General features: G+C 42.0%; 1 protein-coding gene across 1 annotated transcript in view; it reads left to right on the top strand.

Moving 5' to 3' along the window:
• The window catches only part of eIF2A (eukaryotic translation initiation factor 2A), a 41,884-nt gene extending 28,377 nt beyond the window's left edge, over positions 1-13,507 (top strand). The window contains exons 13-17 of the mRNA XM_072286488.1: positions 1,418-1,581; positions 5,065-5,234; positions 7,373-7,495; positions 7,561-7,626; positions 13,240-13,507. Coding sequence (XP_072142589.1) covers positions 1,418-1,581; positions 5,065-5,234; positions 7,373-7,495; positions 7,561-7,626; positions 13,240-13,302 — 586 coding nt within the window. The 3' untranslated portion in view covers positions 13,303-13,507. The remainder of the gene's footprint in view (positions 1-1,417; positions 1,582-5,064; positions 5,235-7,372; positions 7,496-7,560; positions 7,627-13,239) is intronic.
• The last annotated feature ends 7,351 nt before the right edge of the window (positions 13,508-20,858 follow it).

Here is a 20,858-nt window from a genome sequence, read left to right as displayed (position 1 = left end):
TAAGGCCCCATGGTGGCCCCGCAGTTGTATGTGCTGATGTGCTGTAGTACTCTTGATTGTCTAGAGCATGCAGAAAACAGCTGTACTCTCAAAGCATGCGGCACTAGCAAACACAGCAGCACTACAATGTCTTGGGCTAGCCCTGAGCATATTCACTATAATGTCTTGTGCTAACTCTGGTCACATTCACTATTGGCTACATATCTTTTGGAACAGTCAGCACCTGCTTTGGTTGTAGTATGTAAAAATATGGTATCCTTCACCTGATAGACTTTTGTTGAATGAGGAAGCATGGGCGCCTGTTTAACTTCAGGTAAAAATCACAGATTGCTGATGAAATAACAAAAATGATAATAATGTCAAATAGGTGTTCCTCATGTGCAACTATAAGAAACTGCCTGTCCTTTTATGTTGAACTTTTCTAACCTACTATGGACTGCTGAAGTTGTTTTTGGTTTAGATTCAGTAAAACATAAAAGCATTGTCAGGCAGCAAGCAAATGCAGTTCACAAAGAAGGATAAAGTTGTGCACTCAAGCATATCAGCTTTACAGCATACAGCAGTGAGAGTCAGACCAAACATTATTCATTACACATTATATGATGGGCACGGTACAAGTGTTGTACAAGTAATACTGGGTGTTTCAGCAAACACTCAATTTTTTTTTTTTTTATTGTATGTGGGAGATAGCACAATTCTAGTCCAGGAGCTGGTCTACTCAAAGAGGCAGACATTACATGTGCAGAAAATATAAGTGCATAAGCTACTAATTAACAAAAATAACTAATTAAGTATATAACTAATTGCCTTATCACATATGGCAATTTACAAATTCAAGCCGGGGAGTTTGCAAGGCGAATCCACTTGGAACTTATTCCCAGGATGACACCAGTTTTGATATATTAATTCCTGAACTTTGCAGAAAAATGCGCATCCCAGTTACTTTTGTGCTTCATTGCATAAAATAACGTTTTTACAGTAAGTGGAACAACAGTGCATTTTTGCACAAGTTTGATGGCGCACATCTCGTAAATGGTGTCATCCACACAACTATTTTCAACTGGATGTGCCTTGCAGTCTCACCTGCTAGAATTTGTAAATTTCAATATGTGCCATAAGGTAATTAGTTAAGTGATTAAGTTGTGAATGTTTGTTCATTAGCTCATTATGAATTTCACTTTTTTGTGCAAGTAATGTCCGCCTCTTTGAGTAGACCAGCTCAACGACTAGAATTGTGCTATCTTGTATCGACTAGTGTGCCAACTTGTATAGGTGCATCAGTCGGTCATAATTCATCCACTCAACCGCTGTAGCGACTTGGTGGCCGAGCTATCTTGCTTATGAGCAGAATATCGAAGGTCGAATACCGTGTGTATTGAGGTGTGGAGATAACACTGTATCAATAATTTCTTTACAGATACAAAGTGTGGCATTACTCAGGCAGCTTGCAGCATGAGAACATCTGCTGCGAAGGGGAAGAGCTTTGGGATGTGTTATGGCAGCCCTGTCCTGCTGACTCATTCCCTGCCAAGCCCATTTCTTACAAGCAAGTTGGTGGCATACAGTCATCACAGCCACAAGGTATGCATGCTACTGCATTGTGAGTCTTTTAGGAACAGCCTTTTTGTTGGTCCAATAAGATCTTTTACAGTTGAAAGCACTGTCCAGAAAGTGTTCGTTATAAAGAATTTTTTTAATGAAGTTCAAGGTTTTACTGTCGCAATTGATGCCTTCAGTTGAGATTGATAAATGTGCAGCCTTGTGTAGCCCCCTCACATAGACATCTTTTTTAATATGCTTGAGACCCCTACGTCAGCATGCTTTTGCTGTTCCTGCTATCGCTGTGTAAAGTGAAAACTGAAGACATTGCCTAAGGGGAGGGGGAGGAAACAAAAGAATAGTCACAGTAAATAAAAGCGCGCGAGGGTCTGAACCTGTCTGCATGGCAGTGGACTATATTCGCAAAAAAATTTTGTCATAGCTATGGCAATGTTTTGGTTTCAAACAGTCAAATTGTAAACCTCAGATGTTACAAAACAAACATAATCAGTTATTTTTGGTAATGCAGAAGGGAAAAAAATTACATGGATAATGGCAAAAGTTCTCTCGGTATAGTCCTCACATCCCTATCTCACGTCAGTGACAATGAAATGGTTAATAGGTAGCCTGGGTCAGAATATCTGTATACTAATAGACTACCTTTAATATGGGAGGTGTTGAGCAGAATTTTCTAACAGGCTGCACCATAGGCAACAAATGCAGCCAAGCCGCGCCCTCCCATTTTTCATTATCACTTAGGCGGGGATCTCGGTCTCCGTGGCTGCATTCGGATGGGGACAAAAGGCAGAAGCGCCCCATGTACCGTGAATTAGATACACAATAAAAAAAACCAGGTGGTCAAAATTAATCAGGAGTCCCCCATTAAAGCATGCTTCATAATCAGATTGTAGTTTTCGCACATAAAGCCCCCCAACTTATAATTTTTTTTTTTAGATATAACATGCTGACGATAAAAAGGAAAACATTATTTTGGGGAATTCTTCGTTTGGCATCTAAAATGCCTAATCTACGCTGTCTCAAAACTATTTAGCTGAGAATGCCCTCTAAATGCCCCAAAAAATCAGTCTAGACGGCATGAAAGGAGCTTGAAATTGCACAAAAACGCTGAATTCGCAGAGCTATCTCTTGCCTTTCCTGCTGCCAAGCACCGCCATCTTGGTATCATTTAAAAGCTCTTAAGTTTCGTCATTCTTCTCCCGCCATCCTTGCCTAAGAAAAGTGGAAAAGTGCAAATGTATAGGAAAAGTGCAAATATCAAAAAGTCGGGGGCCAGTCTGATGAAGTTCACATAGTGTGCAAGGGAGAGAATTGGGGCGAGGGTGCTCTACAGAGCTGCCGAAGCTTAAAGGAAGCAAAAATAAAATCTGTTGATTGTTGTCTCTCGGGACACACGCATCGCTTGTGTCTGACTTCCTCAGCTGTGTTTACATTGGCTACGGAACCCCTCTCTCATCTTCCAAGACAAACAGGTTTACAGGGCCCATTCATACAGAGGTTGGGCACTGACCATCATGAAAGACCTCACAGAGAAAAACAACGTCAACATTTAAGTCCTTAGTTTTACTTAGTTTTTCACTGCAAATATATTGAAAAGTGGTAGCAATTCTGTTTACATATGTAATAAAGTCTATTCATGTTCACTTGTGTTAGATTGTGTTCATGTGTTCACTGATGACGATGTTTACATCTTGGGTTACCTAGACTACCTACCGGGAACATGTTGTCACCTAGACGTTATAAAAAAAAAATGCAGGTTTTTTTTTTTTTCTTTCTTCAAAAAAAAAAAAAAAACGCGCCAAAGAATACCTAGGTTGCTATATACAGAATCATCGGTCATTTCTCTGTGTATTCCGCAACCTTCGCATTGGCACCTTATTGAGTAAGTAAGGTAATAAATGTTAGACCATTAAAATGGAATATTAGTTGCTTGTTCCCAATGAAAAAGAAATTGAGCAATAAAAAGGAAAAAGCATTAAAACAAGCCTGTCAGCCTAGAGTGGGCGCTGTTCACACAAAGCCCTAGGTTATTTTTTTCTTGGCCACATTTGGCCACATACATCTGGTACGTAATTTAATGTTGGTTCATAAGAAACCAGTCTGGTCTACCTTTGTAGCTTTATGCCACAGTCGGGTGGATGACAGTCTTTCCCTGTCATAAATTTTGCTCACCTTGCGGGCTTCCGCAGAACTGATCTGCTGTAACCTAGCAGTGTTCCGGAAAGTCAAATGAGGCACATTTTCTTCATGTGCCTGTGTTTCTCTCATATAGACATTTACCAAGCTGTTCCAAAAAGCGTATTTACTGTTCCAGAATGTACAATTCATGCTCCGAAGTGCTAAATTTGCTGCTCACAGGGCGGCTCCAAAACTTCCTTGGCCGCTTCCCTCCCTGGTTGATGTTATAGTAATGTCATGGCTGGTGCAAAAAGATGTATCCTCTGTGATTGATTGCTGGTGAAAGGTGCCCCGCATTTTCTGCACGTTGTGCAGAAAATGTGGGGCACAATATTGCATATTTTTTCTGTCTGATGCCAGAACTGCTGTGTCTAAGTCAGGCAGCCCTGCAATGCCTCTTTTGACATTTTTCTGTATTTAATGTTGTGAAACGTTGTCCTCACTCTTGCAGATCACTTAGTGTAAGAGCTACAGTTGACATGTTCATTTGAACGAGTAAAGCAAGTTTACTTTGCAATTGCCAAAAAACAACATTTATAAAGGTGAATTACAGTTAGTTTGACATGGTAGGTGTCACGGGTGTCACATGTTCTGCACCAAGTCTGATAGAATATGTTTTCAATGATGTAAGTAGGGGAATAGCGGCAGGGAAATCAAAAAAGGTGCTATGTCAGCGAGAGTTGTTGCAGAGTTCGTTAAAAGAAAGAGCCTTTATGTTCTGAATACAAGTTTCCTGTGTGTTCTATGATTTTGTTTAAGCAGCGCATATGTAAAAAAAATATGTTCACCCAAACATGAATGATGAGGACATACACTGGTGCTGAGTATGCCCATCATTCATGTTTTCATGGTCTTTTTTTCCAAGTGCACTGATTCACCAAAATCATGGATCACCAACTAGTCTGTCCGTACCTGTGTTTTATCATGTTATCTACAGAATAATGCAACTACATTCTGCTATCACCATTCAGCCTCAACATTGTGCAGCTGATTGTGCATGGAAAGCCACACTTTATTGTGATCACTTCTTGTAATCTCTAAAATTTTATTTCTTGCTGTACATTTCTGTGCACCTTTCACATGCTTCAGTAGGCAGAGTAAAGTATGTGTGCTACATTGGTCAGCATGAGCATGCATTCAGGTTCACAGACACCCTGTGTGTAGAAAGGCAACACCGTCGTAGCTGCTACGTCAAGTCACATTGGAAAAAATTATTGCTGCAGGCAACGTTGGAGTTCATTATCAACAGTTTCCCTGCTTGACAATTTCAGTCTCGTAATTAATTTGTGTTGAGGACCCCTTTAACCCTTGCTGGCTCTTCTTTTACAGCATCAAAGCAGGTGTACCGTCCACCAGGAGCCAGGGGTCAGCCTTCCTCCTTCAAGGTGAAAGAAGATGAAAGCTCATCCACTGATAAGGCTGCAGAGCCCAAATCCAAGACAGCCATAAAGAACCAGAAGAGGAAAGAAGCCAAGAAGGCAAAAAAGGAGAATGCTCAGGCAAGGGAGTTCAATTGTGAATTTCTTATTCAATCTTTAGAAGCATGGGCTCCCGTTCATCGCACTTTTTGTCATGGCTTAGGCGTAAATTAGTTTCTGGACCTTCTTATCATTAAAGTTTTCTTTATTTGTTTTTTTTTTTTTTTTTCTTCTTTCTCTTCTGGAGCCATTTCTAGCCTGCTGTGTGACTGTGTTTGCACCAGGGAACTCACAAGGAAATAATTTTCTGCTGAATGCCATGAGAGCATATATGCTTCTTCAGGCATTTCTCCAGTCATTCGCATATTACCTCCGCAGGTCAAGCTGCAGACTACACATTTGTGTTGTGCCATTTTGTGTTGCTCTTACATTCGCTTGAGTGTTCCTTTTTCTTAGTCTTTGCCTGGAAACAGCCCCAGAATTTGTCTCAACCACTTGTTATAGTGAAGAGCTCTGAAAGTTTGAACTTAACTACTGCAATATTTTTTCTTTCATGAAGAGAACATGCAAGAAAACTTTAGAAATTATAGCAGAGACTTAGAAAATGTGCTTGAATGAAAAGAATGAGATAATTTGTGGGGAACGAGAGAACACGCAAGAAAACTTTATTGAAAGCAATGATATTTCTTTATTTTTTTACAAATACTGCTGTCTCGTGGGGGAGACATAACAGGAGTGGGTACATACATTAGTAAAAACAAATAACATGGGTTGCATAGAAATAGATAACACAGAAGTATTAAAAACAGATCAACAGGTCAAATTGTTAGGCAACTGTACAACGAACTCTTCAATTGGCAATGCGCGAAGTGAGCCGTCCAATCGATTCCAAATTTCAACAGATAGCGGGAAAAAATTAAATTTAATGCAGTCTATATGTGGTTTGAAAGGAATAATGTTTAATGGGTGGTTCCGTCGGGTTGCACGTGCGCTTGAGGGCACAAATAAAAAGGGTGCCTGCATGCCAGATGACGTGTGAACGATCTTGTACAGCATGATGATACGTTCACCTGTGCCCCTATGTTCTAACGTTTGCAAAGATAAAGTGTGCATATGTGAAGAAGGTGAAAAGTTGCGATCATACCGGCCGAAGATGAATCGTATTGCTTTTTTTTAACTGATTCTAAACGGTCAATGTCGCGCGCGTGATGAGGGGATCAAACAGTTGAGGCGTACTCCAGGATCGGTCGAACTGGTGCTTTTCAAGCAGTTAATTTACATTCCTTCGTGGCATTTTTTAACGTTCATTTAAGATAGCCAAGATTGCGAAGTGCTTTCCCGGAAATGTTATTAATATGAGCATTCCATTTTAAGTTATGTGAAAAAATAACACCCAGGTATCTGAACTCGCTGACACGGGTCAAGTAGTTACCGTTATTACTGTAAGAGAAATGCGGCGGATTCTTTTTGTTACCGAAGGTCATTGCAACTGTTTTAGTGAAATTAATTTTCATTTGCCATGCGTTACTCCATTCACAGAACAATGAAAACATTTTGTTTAGTTCGTGTTGATCATGGGCGTTAGCAACATTACGATAAAGCATGCAGTCATCGGCATATAGGTGTAACTTCACTGCGGTGTCATTAATAACATTCGCTACATCATTAATAAAAATGATAAATAATCAGATCAGAGCATTTGGGATAGCAGAGATTAAGAAAATGTGCTAGATAATAAATGTTCGATAATTTGTTGGGAACTAAAATCTGAGGTGTCCAACACATGTGTCCACAATACTGGAATGCTTACCTCAATTCCTCGTGAAACTCCACTATAAACATTTGTTTTTTTAAGCAGAGGGTAACGCTGTAACTTGTACATGCTGAGCTACTCTTGATTTGATTACTTTTTCTCTTAAGCACTTTTTACATACACTTTACATTCAAGTGCGTGGCTGTTGACAAGCTCAGAATAAATATTTTTATCAAGGTCGGTCGGGGCATATCTACAGAGCTACTATTATCTGGAACAAGCAGCAATGTGGTTCAAAAACATGGCAGCTTGAAAGCAAGGAAGACTACTACATGGGAGGGGGGGAAAACATTTGACAACCATTCTCTAAGAGTTGCAAATGCAGCCTAAAGCAGTCATATACTTTTATGTATTACATAAAACAACCTATTTAGTGTAATAAAGTTCTTGCTGTTTTTTTTTTCAGCCAGGTGAGCTCACTGAGAAAGCCTCAGCTATACAGACAGTTGTTGAAGTCATGGGACAGAATAATTCTCTGCAAGAGACAGAGGAAGTGTCCAGAGAAAAGAAGATTCGAAACTTGAAAAAGGCAAGTCATACTGCTTGTCTATTTTCTTTTAGATCTCAGCCATTACACTTCTTTTTTCATTGCAGAAACTGGGCCAAATTGTTATGCTGAAAGAAGAGCTGCAAGCAGGAAAGAAGCTAGAAGCAAACCAGGTAATGCTTTGTAAGATTGTCCACTCAACTTCTTTTTTCAACAGTGTGCAGGAAATATTCATTAAGAGGGTTTGTTGTACATGAAATGTACCTTTTTCTAAAATAACTAAAGTTAACAAATCAATACATATTATATGATGAAGGCATTTCTGCATTCACGGCTGCTCCAGCATTCGGGATCAGACTAGAGAATCAAATAGAGCACAAAAAATACAGTCTAGGTACTTAATGTCCTGATACAGTCTTTGACTATGGGACCTCCTCCTGCATACTAAATACTTGTAATGTGACCCAACTGCTAACAATAAATTATGATTCTGAAAAAACAGCAGTTCTTTAACATTTGTTATAGTATAAAAAAGAGCAATCAAAATGACAAAACAATGTCTAAGATAATAAGCTGAGTTTTGCTACACTTCTTTTGGCAACTGCACTAAGTTTGTCTTCGCTCTCAAAATCCCAAATGCGGCTATCATTATGTTCATACTCAAGACTAGTTAGTTTTTCACCAGACTAACAAAAGTGATTGTTCTTACTATATTCAAATCTCAGATTGGAATAAGAATCCCTTTAGTACATTTATACACATTTTTTTTTCTTTTTGCGCTAACTGAACAGTTAGACATTTAACATAATCCCATGTCAACCAGGAATGTGGTGAAAAACTGTCTTTCTTCTGTGTTTTGGCTTTTCAACCTCTCTTCTTTTATTTAGGATTGGTTTTAGCTGGCTATACCTTTTGTGGCAGGAGTTCCCCTTTCTTTCGTTTATTTCATTCACGGGGCATCAAAAAAGATGGTCTTCTATTTGCTCGTTCTGTCTGAAATTATCTGCTCAGCATCTGAGAACATGCACTCTACTGGTGCTGACATTGCTGGAATGCACAAGTACTTCATAGCTCCTTCAAAGAGTGACCTTCCAGAGCTTTGGGCTTGGTCTCTGTGCTATTGATAGCTTTTTTTTTTTCACTATTAATAGTACTAAGAATGTTCAGCATCACTGGTGCACAATCTAGCTTTGAAGGTGCTGTCTTGTGCCAATAAATGTGGATCACCCTTTAACCTCGATAGACTCTTCTCAAAGCTGTCACCTTGGCTTTCTTATATATATATTATGGGGTTTTACGTGCCAAAACCACTTTCTGATTATGAGGCACGCCGTAGTGGAGGACTCCGGAAATTTCGACCACCTGGGGTTCTTTAACGTGCACCTAAATCTAAGTACACGGGTGTTTTCGCATTTCGCCCCCATCGAAATGTGGCCGCCGTGGCCGGGATTCGATCCCGCGACCTCGTACTCAGCAGCCTAACACCATAGCCACTGAGCAACCACGGCGGGTGGCTTTCTTATATAGCTTGCTTAGCAGAATAGGGCAACAATGCTTATCACTTACACCTTTCGTAAAATGATCAAATTTACTGTGAGTTTAAATGTCTTGGCATCGACACCATTTCGGAGGCTGTCAGATGAGAAGGCACAGTGACACTTGATGATGTTTATTTGCCAAACTTAGTCAGTTTGCCCAGCTCCGTGGAAGCAGGTAGTTTCGACATTAGTCGTATAGCAGTAAATAAAATAAAGTTAAAAAACGTCAGTTATCAAGATATTGTATTTTTAACCAGACAATTTGTTGACTGCCATGCTCTGGGCATGAGGCATTGCAGGAAAGCCACCTTGCCATTTGCGAGAAGGTTCCCCAGTGCCTGGTCACAGTGACTTTGCTCCTCCTGTGCTGTACATTAGAAGCCTGCATCAGAGATAGTATTCATATTTAAATGCTGCAAGGAAGCAGGCTTTAGAATGTGAATGATCCTGTGTGACTGTACAAATGTCAGAGTCTGAACTAGTTGGTTAACTCTTCTTCTGCTGTAGACGAGCTGGGCTAGCTCAATTGGTTCTCATTGCTACTATGGAAGATGAACTTAGTTTCCACATGAAAAAGTGCCAATTTCTCAAACCAAGAACCAGCTCAACATATCCAGCCATCTAGTTGTGTTTCTTGTTCATAGATGGTGCTACAAAAGTATTTCTTACTACAGCAAAAATGACAATGTCCTTGGGGCACATTACAGCGTGACTCATCCATTGTCACTTAAGGTACATCCCTGCCACGTCTAAATGCTGACAACCCAGAAGATACTGCTTTATGGGCTCAAAAAGATCAGAGAAAGACAATTAAAAGCAGAAAGGAAAACCAAACACCTTGCCATGACTGTGAACTGTTGCTCTGTGCTATAGTAACTTGTTTTGAATTATGCCACACAAAGTCTAGCCTTCCAGCATGTGTTTGTTGTGGATGACAGTGTAGAGCTCTGCACTAAACTGAGGACATGAAAGTTAAACTTTTTTAGCTCTTTTTCTTCGGCATTCCAAATATTGATGGCAAGCTCTATCATGAATCCAGCTTTACAGTACAAAGAAATTTTTTTTTGTGTGTTGTCCAGTGAATGCGATTCAATTGAAGACATTCCTTGATGTGCTGGTTTCATTGCACACTTCAAAAGGTTTGGTATTAGGGAACATTTTGTTCAAAATGATAAAGGTAGGTAAAGGGTACTGTTAGAAATGCGCTCATTTTTGGTGCATTTATGTTCTAACATTTTATTTCCATATGCAGTCGTTGCAACTTATACTGCGATACATAAAATTGCAGCCTGAACACTGGTGCTTTGAATGGATGTATAGTAGTAATTATTACTCAGACAATTTTTGACAATTCTTATGTAAAACTTCGAAGAATCACCTCAAGGAACATAAATGAAAGTAATAATGTGCCATTTTTAGTATAAGTACTGAGAGTAGTAAAAGAAATCTGAAATATACAAAATATGTGCTTGGTTCCTAGTTACTAGCTTTTCTTCTAAGATCATGGGAAAAAAAATATAATGAAAGTTTTTTTGTGTCAGTACTAGCCTTAGTAATACCCATGCTATGCAGGAAAGCAGTAGCTTTGCAAATGTGATTCCACATGTCCTATTGTACAGGGAGCATTTGTTTCTACTTATTGCAGCAGGCACCTGGTTTGTCTTTTACTTCATTTTTTAGGCTTTCAAAGCAATGGTTAAGTCAGGAAGCATGCTGAAGTCTCCCTATACTTGATTATTGTGTTCAATCAGCTTTTCTGCGCAAGCAGTACATGCTCAACTAGTACTGGTGCCTCCACATGCTTTGTTCAGTCTGTGTACGGGGCTGTAAAGTAATGTGGAGTGTTGCACAATATTGTACAGTAATGAACAAGGGCACTTGCTCAGGAGGTGCTCAGAATGTAACAGCCTAGAGAGCTAGTCAAGCTTCTGTCAAAGGTCAGTCTGAAGTCGACTGAGTAGTAAGTACTCTTATGTGAGTGAAAACCCCACATGACAGGAAGGCTAGCTCATGATAATTTGTACATATGCTGTCGAAACGCTGATAGTAAACGCAACCCACACTGGGGAAAATAATGTTTCACTTGATATTAGTCTAACACAATTATCAAAATAACGCACACTTATGAGTTTCTACCGTTGTTGAGACTTTATTAAAACAGTGTAGACATTGGATGGGAAAATTTACAACCCAAGAGAAGCGTCTGTGTCTTTACTGCTGCTGTCATTTACAAATTGTATTGGTAATTGGTCTAAAATCTTGGAATTCTGATGTCTTGCACTCAGCGGTAATACCTAGTTGACCAGAGCGCAAACTTTGTGTCTTTCTATTGAAAGAGTGCTAGGAGCACTGTAGGCTAGTTCCAATGATACCTCCAGTCAAAGTTTTATTTTTCCAAACTCTCCAGTCTGCCAAAAATTCTCAAACCTGACAAATAGTTGGAGTTCAGTTATCATTTCAGACAGGGCATGATGTTGCAAGTAAAATAATTTCACTGGAAATGTTTAACGACATGTAGAAAAACTGTCAAATTGATGTGTTCCTATAGGTGCAGTAACGAAAGAGTTAAAGCGGAATGAGTATCTTAAAGAGGCCCTGGACCACCCTGGCTTGGTGAAGTAACTTAGTCCGCAGGTAGCATATGCTGTTGTGAACATCTCAGCCAAGTTTTTTTTTCTCGTACGCAGTGCATGGAGCTCGCAGGCGGCGCGCAAAGTCGCCTTTCTCTCAAATGCTCTCTTTTCAAACAGAAGCCTGCTTCTCACTCTCCTCTGGACACTTCGAATTCTGGACAATTTGAATTCTTTATTACGAAATGTCTTCTGGACATTTCATAATAAAGCAGATTCCCATACGTGGCTGCTATCGGTAGCTGCGGTCGGCCATGCAGTGTAGACACCGTGGCCACCGCGGGGTGCTGCTACAAGTCCACTGGCTAAGCACACTGCAGCTCGCTTAGGGCAACCGCACTCAGCTTACGTTTAGCGCGTCGTAGGCACCAAAATCAGAAGTCATGGCGTCTATGTTAACACCCAAAATGAATTTTGAACCACGCACTACAGTGAGATTTAGAAGGCAGAGTGTTGTGGGCATGCTCCATTCAGCCATAGCCTTCGCAGTGCAAGGCATTGAAGAAGCAACGGGAGCACAGCGAACGCCGTGTTTGATTGCCAATAACTCTGCTTCTGCTTAACGCATCGAAGTACTGACGTCAAAGTATTTCTGAAGTAGCGTATTTTCACTTCAAATCCCTTTCTCCACTTTGATAAAAAGTGGTTCAGGGCCCCTTTAAATTTTTTTTGATCATGTATTTATCACATATCATATATCTTTATCATATATTAAGAGGGAACAGTGCTAAGAGACAGGACAAACGAGAAACATACGCACATGGCCAGAGTGTTCAGTGTGTGTGTATGCTCTCTATGTATTTGCTCTATCCCAGGAGTCACCGCATCCTAGTCTTCATAGCTTTCCTTGAATTCCTAGAGGCAGCCAGGCTGTTGCGCTCACTCTAGGGGGCCTAGCTTGCTACTAGTGCTTGTGAGATGGTGCTGCCAACAGCCGCTTCTTCTATTCTCTCCCCTTCTCCTCCTCAGATCAAGATTACGAATTTAAGCTTGTTTTACGATTTTATGAATGCTGCATCAAGCTTTACGAAAAGATCTGTTTGCAAAAAAAGTATCACTTGGCAGTCTACGACCATACCCTTCCTCACATGTCCTCTAATTGTGAAAGGACACAAGGGGGGTACTTGCTTTGAGTAAGTTTATTCAGACAAGTTGCTGTATAGCAGGCAAACTCTGCAACAACAAAATTTGTCTCTGCAGATCAAAGTTTGCTGTTGCTTGTGCACTGTGTCTAAACGTAAATTACCATTAATAAAGTGTGTACGTATCCCACAAAAAGGCTGTGTTTAGGGGAAAAAAATCCACGCTATCCCCTCCCCACCTCTATGTTGTGTCTGTAGGATATTTACGAAAGTTCACTGGTTGGCTGGTATGGTGATTGCATGTCTGACTTGCACATGTTAGACTGTGTAAACTATGATTATGAGACATCTTTATATGAGCCAGGCTGCATTACTGCTGCAAGAAACAGTATGCCAGGAAATTAATTTCTGTGTTGTTCACATAGTAAATGAATGGTGGTGTTATGAATTAAATTTCTTACAAACTATATTATGCTCTAGTCTGCCTGAAAAGAACTTTTTCATTGTGTGTTTTTACAATTTTTTTATTTCTACAGCTTGAGAAGATAAAGAGGGAGCAAGAACTTCTCGATGAATTGGAAGCCTTAGAACTGCATTGACTATGAACTGATTGTTAAGAAGTGGATCTGAGTGTGAAAAAAACACATATGCAAGAAGAAATACAGTGAAGACAAGCACTCATATTTCTTCTTTTGCTTGTGCATTTTTTTTCTTGGATCCCTTTTTCAGCAATGTTTAACCGACTCTCGCAACAACTTCTACCGAAGTATAAAATAAAAACCTGCGATTTTTGTTTGGCTTTCACATTGCTAGACGTTTCTGCTGAATTCTATCTATTGCATCCTGACGTGTTGCCTGCTTGCGCCAGTTGTTTGCACTGGCAGGAACATGAAATGTAAAAATACGGTATATTCTCCTCAGCTTCTTTGCTAATCTTCAACATACAGGGCAGAAACATGGAGGTCAACAAAAAACTTGCAGTTTCGCCTGCAAGGCAAAGCATTGATTGCAATTGTAAATTAATAAACAGCTATAAGAAGTAATGACAGTAGTCTTATCAGCCGTATAAACTTGTAAACATTCGCTTACCGACTAAATTAACAAGCATGGTGTCGCGCGCGCACAGCTAAACGTGAACACATCTCACTCGATGATCGCGGAAACTCGCGTCAAAATGCCAGAGAAGAAGCGCAGCAGCAGCATCGAGTGAATTGACCTTTGTGTTGCCTCTCACTTCAACGTGAACTAATTGTCGAAAGCACAGTGCATATGAAGCTGCCAGCGCTTGGCGCACTTTGTCCACATCGCATATCGCTTTGAAGATGAGTCCTGCCTGCTCGCACCGTATGCAACAGCTGCTGGAGTAGATCCCCCGTACCCTCAGTGCTTCACACGCAACGAACGACGGCGTGCTTCCTCCGTGCTTTCCTCCCTTGGCAATGCGAGATTGACCCACAACTGACGGGTGACCCTCACAAGTTTCACTCGCACATACAGCATACGGTGCGCGGTGGCGATGTTATTGTGCTTGGAATTTATATGGACCATCACAGCGATGACGACGGCAGAAATGCACCTGGAGTGACCATATAATTGTTATTGCAATAAAAAATCCGAGGACACCTAAGCACTTCTTTTGAGTTGTGAATACGAAAGCATGAATGTCCAGATGTACACTGCTGAGCAGTCCTTCAAGGTATGAACTTCTCGCGGGCAAGCGAGCGCATTGATACACTCGGCCAATGCCTCCTAGATAACACAAGGCCGGTGTACTTCGATCCGTGACGTCATGCTTGCTTACCCGACTGCCATAGAATCTAATGGAGACGCTCCCGAGCAAGCTGCGGCAATTTTGACATCACCACTTTCATCACATCAGGCTTGGCAATTAAATTTCGGTCCAAGTAGCGTGATTTCAAAACAGAGTGCACAGGCCTGCTATCTAAGAGGCGCTGGTTTGTTCCAGTGACTAAGGCACTCGGCTTCTGAACATGGAGTCATAGGTTCAAAACTCGCTACTGCCGACGTTCGAATTGGCATGGCTTTTGAATTTATTCTGTTTCTTTATACATTAATTCCTGAATAGCGAATACCAAGGCGAAGTTAAAATGCAGGTGAGAACTTGCAAAAGGTGATGCAGCGTCATGATGATGCTTTCTCTCCTTGCACATTACCTGGCGCACTTTTTGATGTTTCGTTTCACCTGCTCTGCTCCGCCGAGGCGCACACATGACATGGCGTTGCAGCCAGTGGGAATGTAGATGCCGTTTCACTGCTACATACACCGGCTTTTTCGCTCAATGGGCCGTATGATGCTTTCATATCAAAAACTGAAGAAGCAGCTCAGGACCGTGCAAATTACAACGTACCAAAAAGTTATAGGCAGAAGGAATTCCTTGGGAACACAGTGGTATGGATAAGACAGTCGCCGATGGTTTTCAAGTTAAGAGGAAGAGCTGGAAGTGGTGAGGCCATGAAATGCGCAGAGCAGATAACCAGTGGGCCATGGGTAGGAAATTGCAAGTCAAGGATGCCAGAGAATTAGGTTGTCTGATGAAATTAAACTTTAAGATGAGGAGAATCGGAGATTGGTGGAACAGACTTTCATCCTGCAGTATCCAGAAAAAGGGGCTGATGATGATAAATATAAAACTATCACTAAGTACAAATGGACTCTGTGGGAGATATGGGGTTCTCCTCCATACTCTTGGGACAAAGGAACGACAACACAGTAGTGCAAACAGTCACAAGGGCATTTATTGCACCTTTCATAGATCAATGCCTGCTAGCCGAGTTGCTATCCCCAAAACATGCCGATGGGCGCGCGACAAATCTAGAAGTCCGACTCACCGCGACCGATAGCGAGCGAATATGTTCGCCCCATGCTGGATCCCAACGCCTGGTCGTTCGCGTGTACGATCACGCCAACGGTGGCACGTTCGAAGCCACGCGAGGCGGTCTTGCAGAAGCATGCGTCGCCGCGCGCGCGCGGGATGTCCACGCCGTGCGCCGACCTGCCGGGAAAGAGCAAGCCCTTGTCTCCCCCGCACCCAAGTAACCCCGCAGCGGCGCGACACTCGCGCCATCTCTCGCACCGCGCTTGTACCACTCCGACCGCCGCAGCCCACGCGGCGACGCCGCACGGAGACGGGGGCTATGCGGGAAAACAAGATATCAGGGGACGCGCGAGAGTCGCGCATCCCCACAACTCTTGCGTTTACATAAAAATTTAACCCCACAAAGCCTGCTGTATCATTTGTGCTTCAAGCTGTGTCATTAAATTTGGTACTTCAAGACTGCTGCTTAAACATGGGAAACTTAAGAAAAGCCCATTATAGTGATTTTCATGTAATTCAGCAAAAATTCATTTGTGCCTGGCAGACAAAATTAATTTCGCAGTAATTTGTTATAGTAGGTAATTTCTAAGTCGATTAGCACTTCATTGCTTATATGGCATGAGTGACTGTCCATGTCGAAGAAGTAAGACTGAACAGTCAATTTTCCTTGATGTGGAATGGTAGTAGGGCTTTTGTGGGGGTAACTGTAGCTATCCAGAACAGTAGATATAGCATCTCTGACTGGTAGATTCAGAGCGCTGTGACAATGCTGCCGAGGAACTGCAACCAGCGCTGAGCGCTTGAAATGCAATAATGGAGCTTTACTATCGACTTTAGAGTTTGTATGGCTGTCGCAGCGCTCCGAAACGACTATTACATATGTTGTATGACGAAAACACATTAGTATGAGCATAGGTGGAAAGCTTTCATTCTATGGGGGGGGGGGGGGGGGGGAGGGCCCGATTAGCTTTACGAATCCCGTATATTTACAGGTGTCCCACATAACTTGAGCCAAGAATTTACAAATGAAAGACGCATCAGAAGCGAATTGAACCAAACGCATACTATTCACGTTCTGCTCGTTAGAGAAAGACATGGCAACTGGGACGAAACAAAACGCATCTTTAAACCTTTGCACTGACGTTGTCAATTCGTTTTTGGGATGGTAGGTTTTCTGGCAAAAAAAAAAAAGAACCACCCGTGCACTTTATCTACAGTAAGACAACAGCTATCACAGCTTGTTTCCAACTAACACCAAACACGATGTGTTACTTCAGCCAGTGTACGGCAGAGAAGGCTCGATCACATTGTTTTTCTTTATTTCGTTCTAACTCAGAGAGGGCCTGTTCGAGGGCGTTGATTTATGATGCGGGTGGAAGCGCAGTCACGTGGTGTTCTTCATATTTCGCTGGGTTTATTTATCAGTTGGAAAAAATAAGTACGCAATTAGTACGTTACTGAAAATGCCGCAGTTAGATGTCCCTTGGCTGTACTTACATATGCCTTTTTGGCACTTTGATAATTTGGATAGTATGTCTCGAGTTAGATTATTAATTACAATTATACCTAAATAATGGCGCACTCGGAGCCGTTCACCATAGTCAGCGCCTATGAGTAGAAGGAATATTCCACACTCTAATAACCTCTTTTGTATCGCCACACCTTAATGCAAGGGCGTAGCCGGGGGGGGGGGGGAAGGGGGGTGCTTATGGGGCTTCAGCTCCCCCTCCCCCTCCCAAAATTTTTTCGTGCTGTCCATGCACCGCCGACCAAAGCGACCCTCGGCGCCAGAAATAATTCAGAATTGTGCGTACAATGTCTTTTTCATGCTCGAAAAGACATTTCACAGTGAACATTGCAAACTCAGGCTGGATTTTGGGGCACCGCCCATGCACCCGGAGTCACATCACTCAAGCAGTGCCATCCGAGCACAAAGCTTCAAGGGCGTTTTGATTGCGAATGGGCTCGCCGCGGCATCTTGTGGAGGCCGCGGAATCTACGGAGCGTATGGATGTCAATTCCGAAACTTTATGGGTATAAAGTTCTCATAAACTTTTGATGTGAAAAGTGCATTGACATTTCCAAAGTTGTGCAACGTTGCAAAGTTCAAAGTTCCAACTCCGGAAATTTGTGGGTTTAATGTTCTTATAAACATTTGACGCCAAAGGTGCATTGACTTTTCTAAAGCCGTACATCGGAGCATACAACGAGACGAGCCAAATCAAATCAACACGCTATCAGACAAGTTGACAAAACATGCAGCGAGGTCCGATGGGATGAAGCGTTGTGGTGGTTCATTTGTGCCGTCATGACACATAAAAAAAAATATTTTTTTTCACCTACGCAAAAGCATCCATGTCAATACACTAAAGCCAGCCAAGGTAACTACGTTCTTATTTATTTTTCTACTTTTACTTTTATTCTCGAGGACACATTGAGTCTCTTAAATTTTTTTGTCCTCCCTACCCTACCTGCGGGTTGCCAAAGCCAGCCAGAGTGCATGCGTTTTTCTCGTGTGGCCCTGACCACCGTGTGGCGCACTTTGGTGCGCGTTCGGTTTTCTCTGGCCGAGTGGATTTTCACCTGGCAGAGTTTTGAACGCTTTCTGGCTAGCAGATGAGAAAAAGAAACTATGGTCGCTTGCCGCCATCACTGTGGGGACTCGACGAATTGCACCGCGTTCGCTTGAGCGCAACCTCTCCGGAAAGCCTTGTCTCGCCAGTGTAGGATACTGAGCAGTATGCGTATGATTCTCGGTGCACCAAGCGTCTCACATTTTCTTTGATATTCCTTTGGTAGGCACATTAGGTGCCCAAAGTAGGCATTCGATTGTGGCCAAAATACTTTGAGTTTTTTCATTTCGGTGCCCCGGCCCCACAAAAGAAAAAAAAAGACAATGTTGAGGCGCAGCGAATTGTCGCATGGTGAAAGTTCGATTTGTTACTTCTTTTGCGGAAAGTAATGGGCCACGAGATGCTTCAGTTGCCTGATACTCTTATTATATAGCATTGCGACAGCACTTATATGGACACTCTGGCGCATTCCTGCCGTCGCCCTCATGTTACGTATAAAGTCCAAGGGCGATAACATCGTGACTGCATGCCGCATGTTGTATGTGCAAGTGAAAGCGTAGGGAGGGGGGTGGGAGGCTGGAATGGGGAGAGGCGACGATGGTGGCTCAGTCTTATGTGCTCAGTGCCCAAAAGAGAAAAGTGGGGAGCAAGCGCGCCGCCTTCCGTCGCGCACGATGCATCGGGGGGAGTAGATGGAATGGGGGCGGGACTTAGGATTCTGTGAATCCGTGATTGCGCAACATGTTTATTTGTTCTGTTTGACGCATTATATACAGCGACAATTTTTTTTTATATCCGTAGATTTATTGGAGACTTATACATATATTTAAATATCTTGTTGCGAGGTTTTGTGTATGCGTGCAGTGAACTTTGTTTCCAGTGGCATTTTTTTGCCATTCATCAAGCTGTATCTTCGCATTTGTATATTCCATTGCATCTTCGCATTTCTAATGTACAAGGGCGAGTGAAATGAAAGTAAGCCTAACCTCACTGCGCAATAATTGTTCTGTTCGTTATCTACGAGGCATGCGCGTAGCACACAGGCATCTCTCGTTTACAAAAGTGACACGCAGATGTTAGGATAAATGTTTTTTTAATGCTCTCATACACTGAGTTGAACATGGTTGTGTGACGTAATGGACACTCCAGAAGTTGTGCAGTGTGGTGCCCTGAGGTTTTTGACAGCTGAAGGTATTTCCCAAAAAGAAATCAGTCGCCGTATGGCTGCCGTGTACGTTGAACATTACATTCCATTGGCCACAGTGAAGCATTGGAGGAAACTGTTCAAAGAAGGAAGTGATAGTTGCAAAGACGATCCAAGACCCGGCCAAAGCCACCGTGCAGTCACCGCCAACATAATTGCAAAGGTTGATGAGCTGATTAAACAAGAACAGAGGATAAGCATCGATGAGCAGGCAGAGCGTATGAACATCAGTCACGGTTCGGTTCACACCATAATTCGTGAACATATCGGTTATCGACTCGTGTGCGCAATGGATGCCCAAGATTTTGAACCACCACCAGAAGATGGAGAAGTTCAGCGCTGCCTTGACTCATCTGATCCGGTATCACAGTGAGGGTGACAACTTCTTGGCTGCAATTACGACCCGGGAGGAATGATGGTGCCACTACTACGAGCCTAAAACACAACGGCAAAGCTTACAGTGGAAACACTCGAATTCACCACCCCCAAAGAAAGGAAAGGCCATGATTTGCACCGGAAAGCTGTTGTTGACTTTTTTTTTTCGATCGTCAGAGGCCATTGCTGATTTAATTTGCTAAATCTAGAGAGACTATCCATTCTTTTCGTTATTGTGAAACACTGGATCGGCTGTGTGTCACAATCAAGAACAAACTACATGAAAAATTGACAAATGGGGTCATCTTGTTCCACAACAATGCCGTCCCCACATCACTGATGTGGTTAATACAAAACTGGCAATGTTCAAGTGGGAAACGATGCAACATCTGCCATACAGCTCAGACCTGTCACCTTGTGACTTCCACATTTTGGGCAATTGAAAAAACAGCTCAAGGGAACCAGATTCGTGTCGGACGATGACGTCAAAGAGTCAGTTGCAGACTTTTTGAAGCAGCAACCCAATGAGTTTAATGAGACTGGAATCACGCGACTCGTTAGACAATGGGACAAATGTCTAAATGCTCATGGAGTCTACTTTTAAATAAAACACCTTGTTTGTCATATATTCGCATTGGCTCACTTTTATTTGACTCGCCCTCGTGGATTTTGCAGAACTCTTGCTTTTTATACGTGCTCTCTGTTGTGGCTATAATTTCGGTGCAATTACTCACAATACATGACCGATGACAGCTGCTCCTGCGCAATACATTTAAACAAATGACAACATCATTGAGATTTTTCACTGGCCGTTGCATATGTACAAGAATCTAAACAAGGTTCTTGAATGACAAAGTTTCATTGACATATTTGTCCTCGACTTGTTAATTTCATGGCCTTCACATTTTTCATATCAGCGGCAAGCACTGCTTTGCTGGTTTCGAACTGATATAGTTCTAAAGTTCGTGTAATATTTTCTTTACTTATGAAATAGACAAAAAATATGGAAGCATTGATATCGGTTATTTTGGGCACAATTTTTGGCACTACAAGTATGTTCTCTTATAAAAAAATACATATTTTATTTGACAGTGCATAGCATTCAAGAATTCGTTTGCAGCATTTGTGGCAATGGCAATGCAGTTATTATTCATGTATTTGATCCC

This window comes from Dermacentor andersoni, chromosome 2 (assembly GCF_023375885.2).
Source record: "Dermacentor andersoni chromosome 2, qqDerAnde1_hic_scaffold, whole genome shotgun sequence".
Lineage (NCBI taxonomy): Eukaryota > Metazoa > Arthropoda > Arachnida > Ixodida > Ixodidae > Dermacentor > Dermacentor andersoni.
The sequence above is the reverse complement of the archived record's forward strand: the minus strand, read 5'-3'. Positions and strand labels throughout refer to the sequence as shown.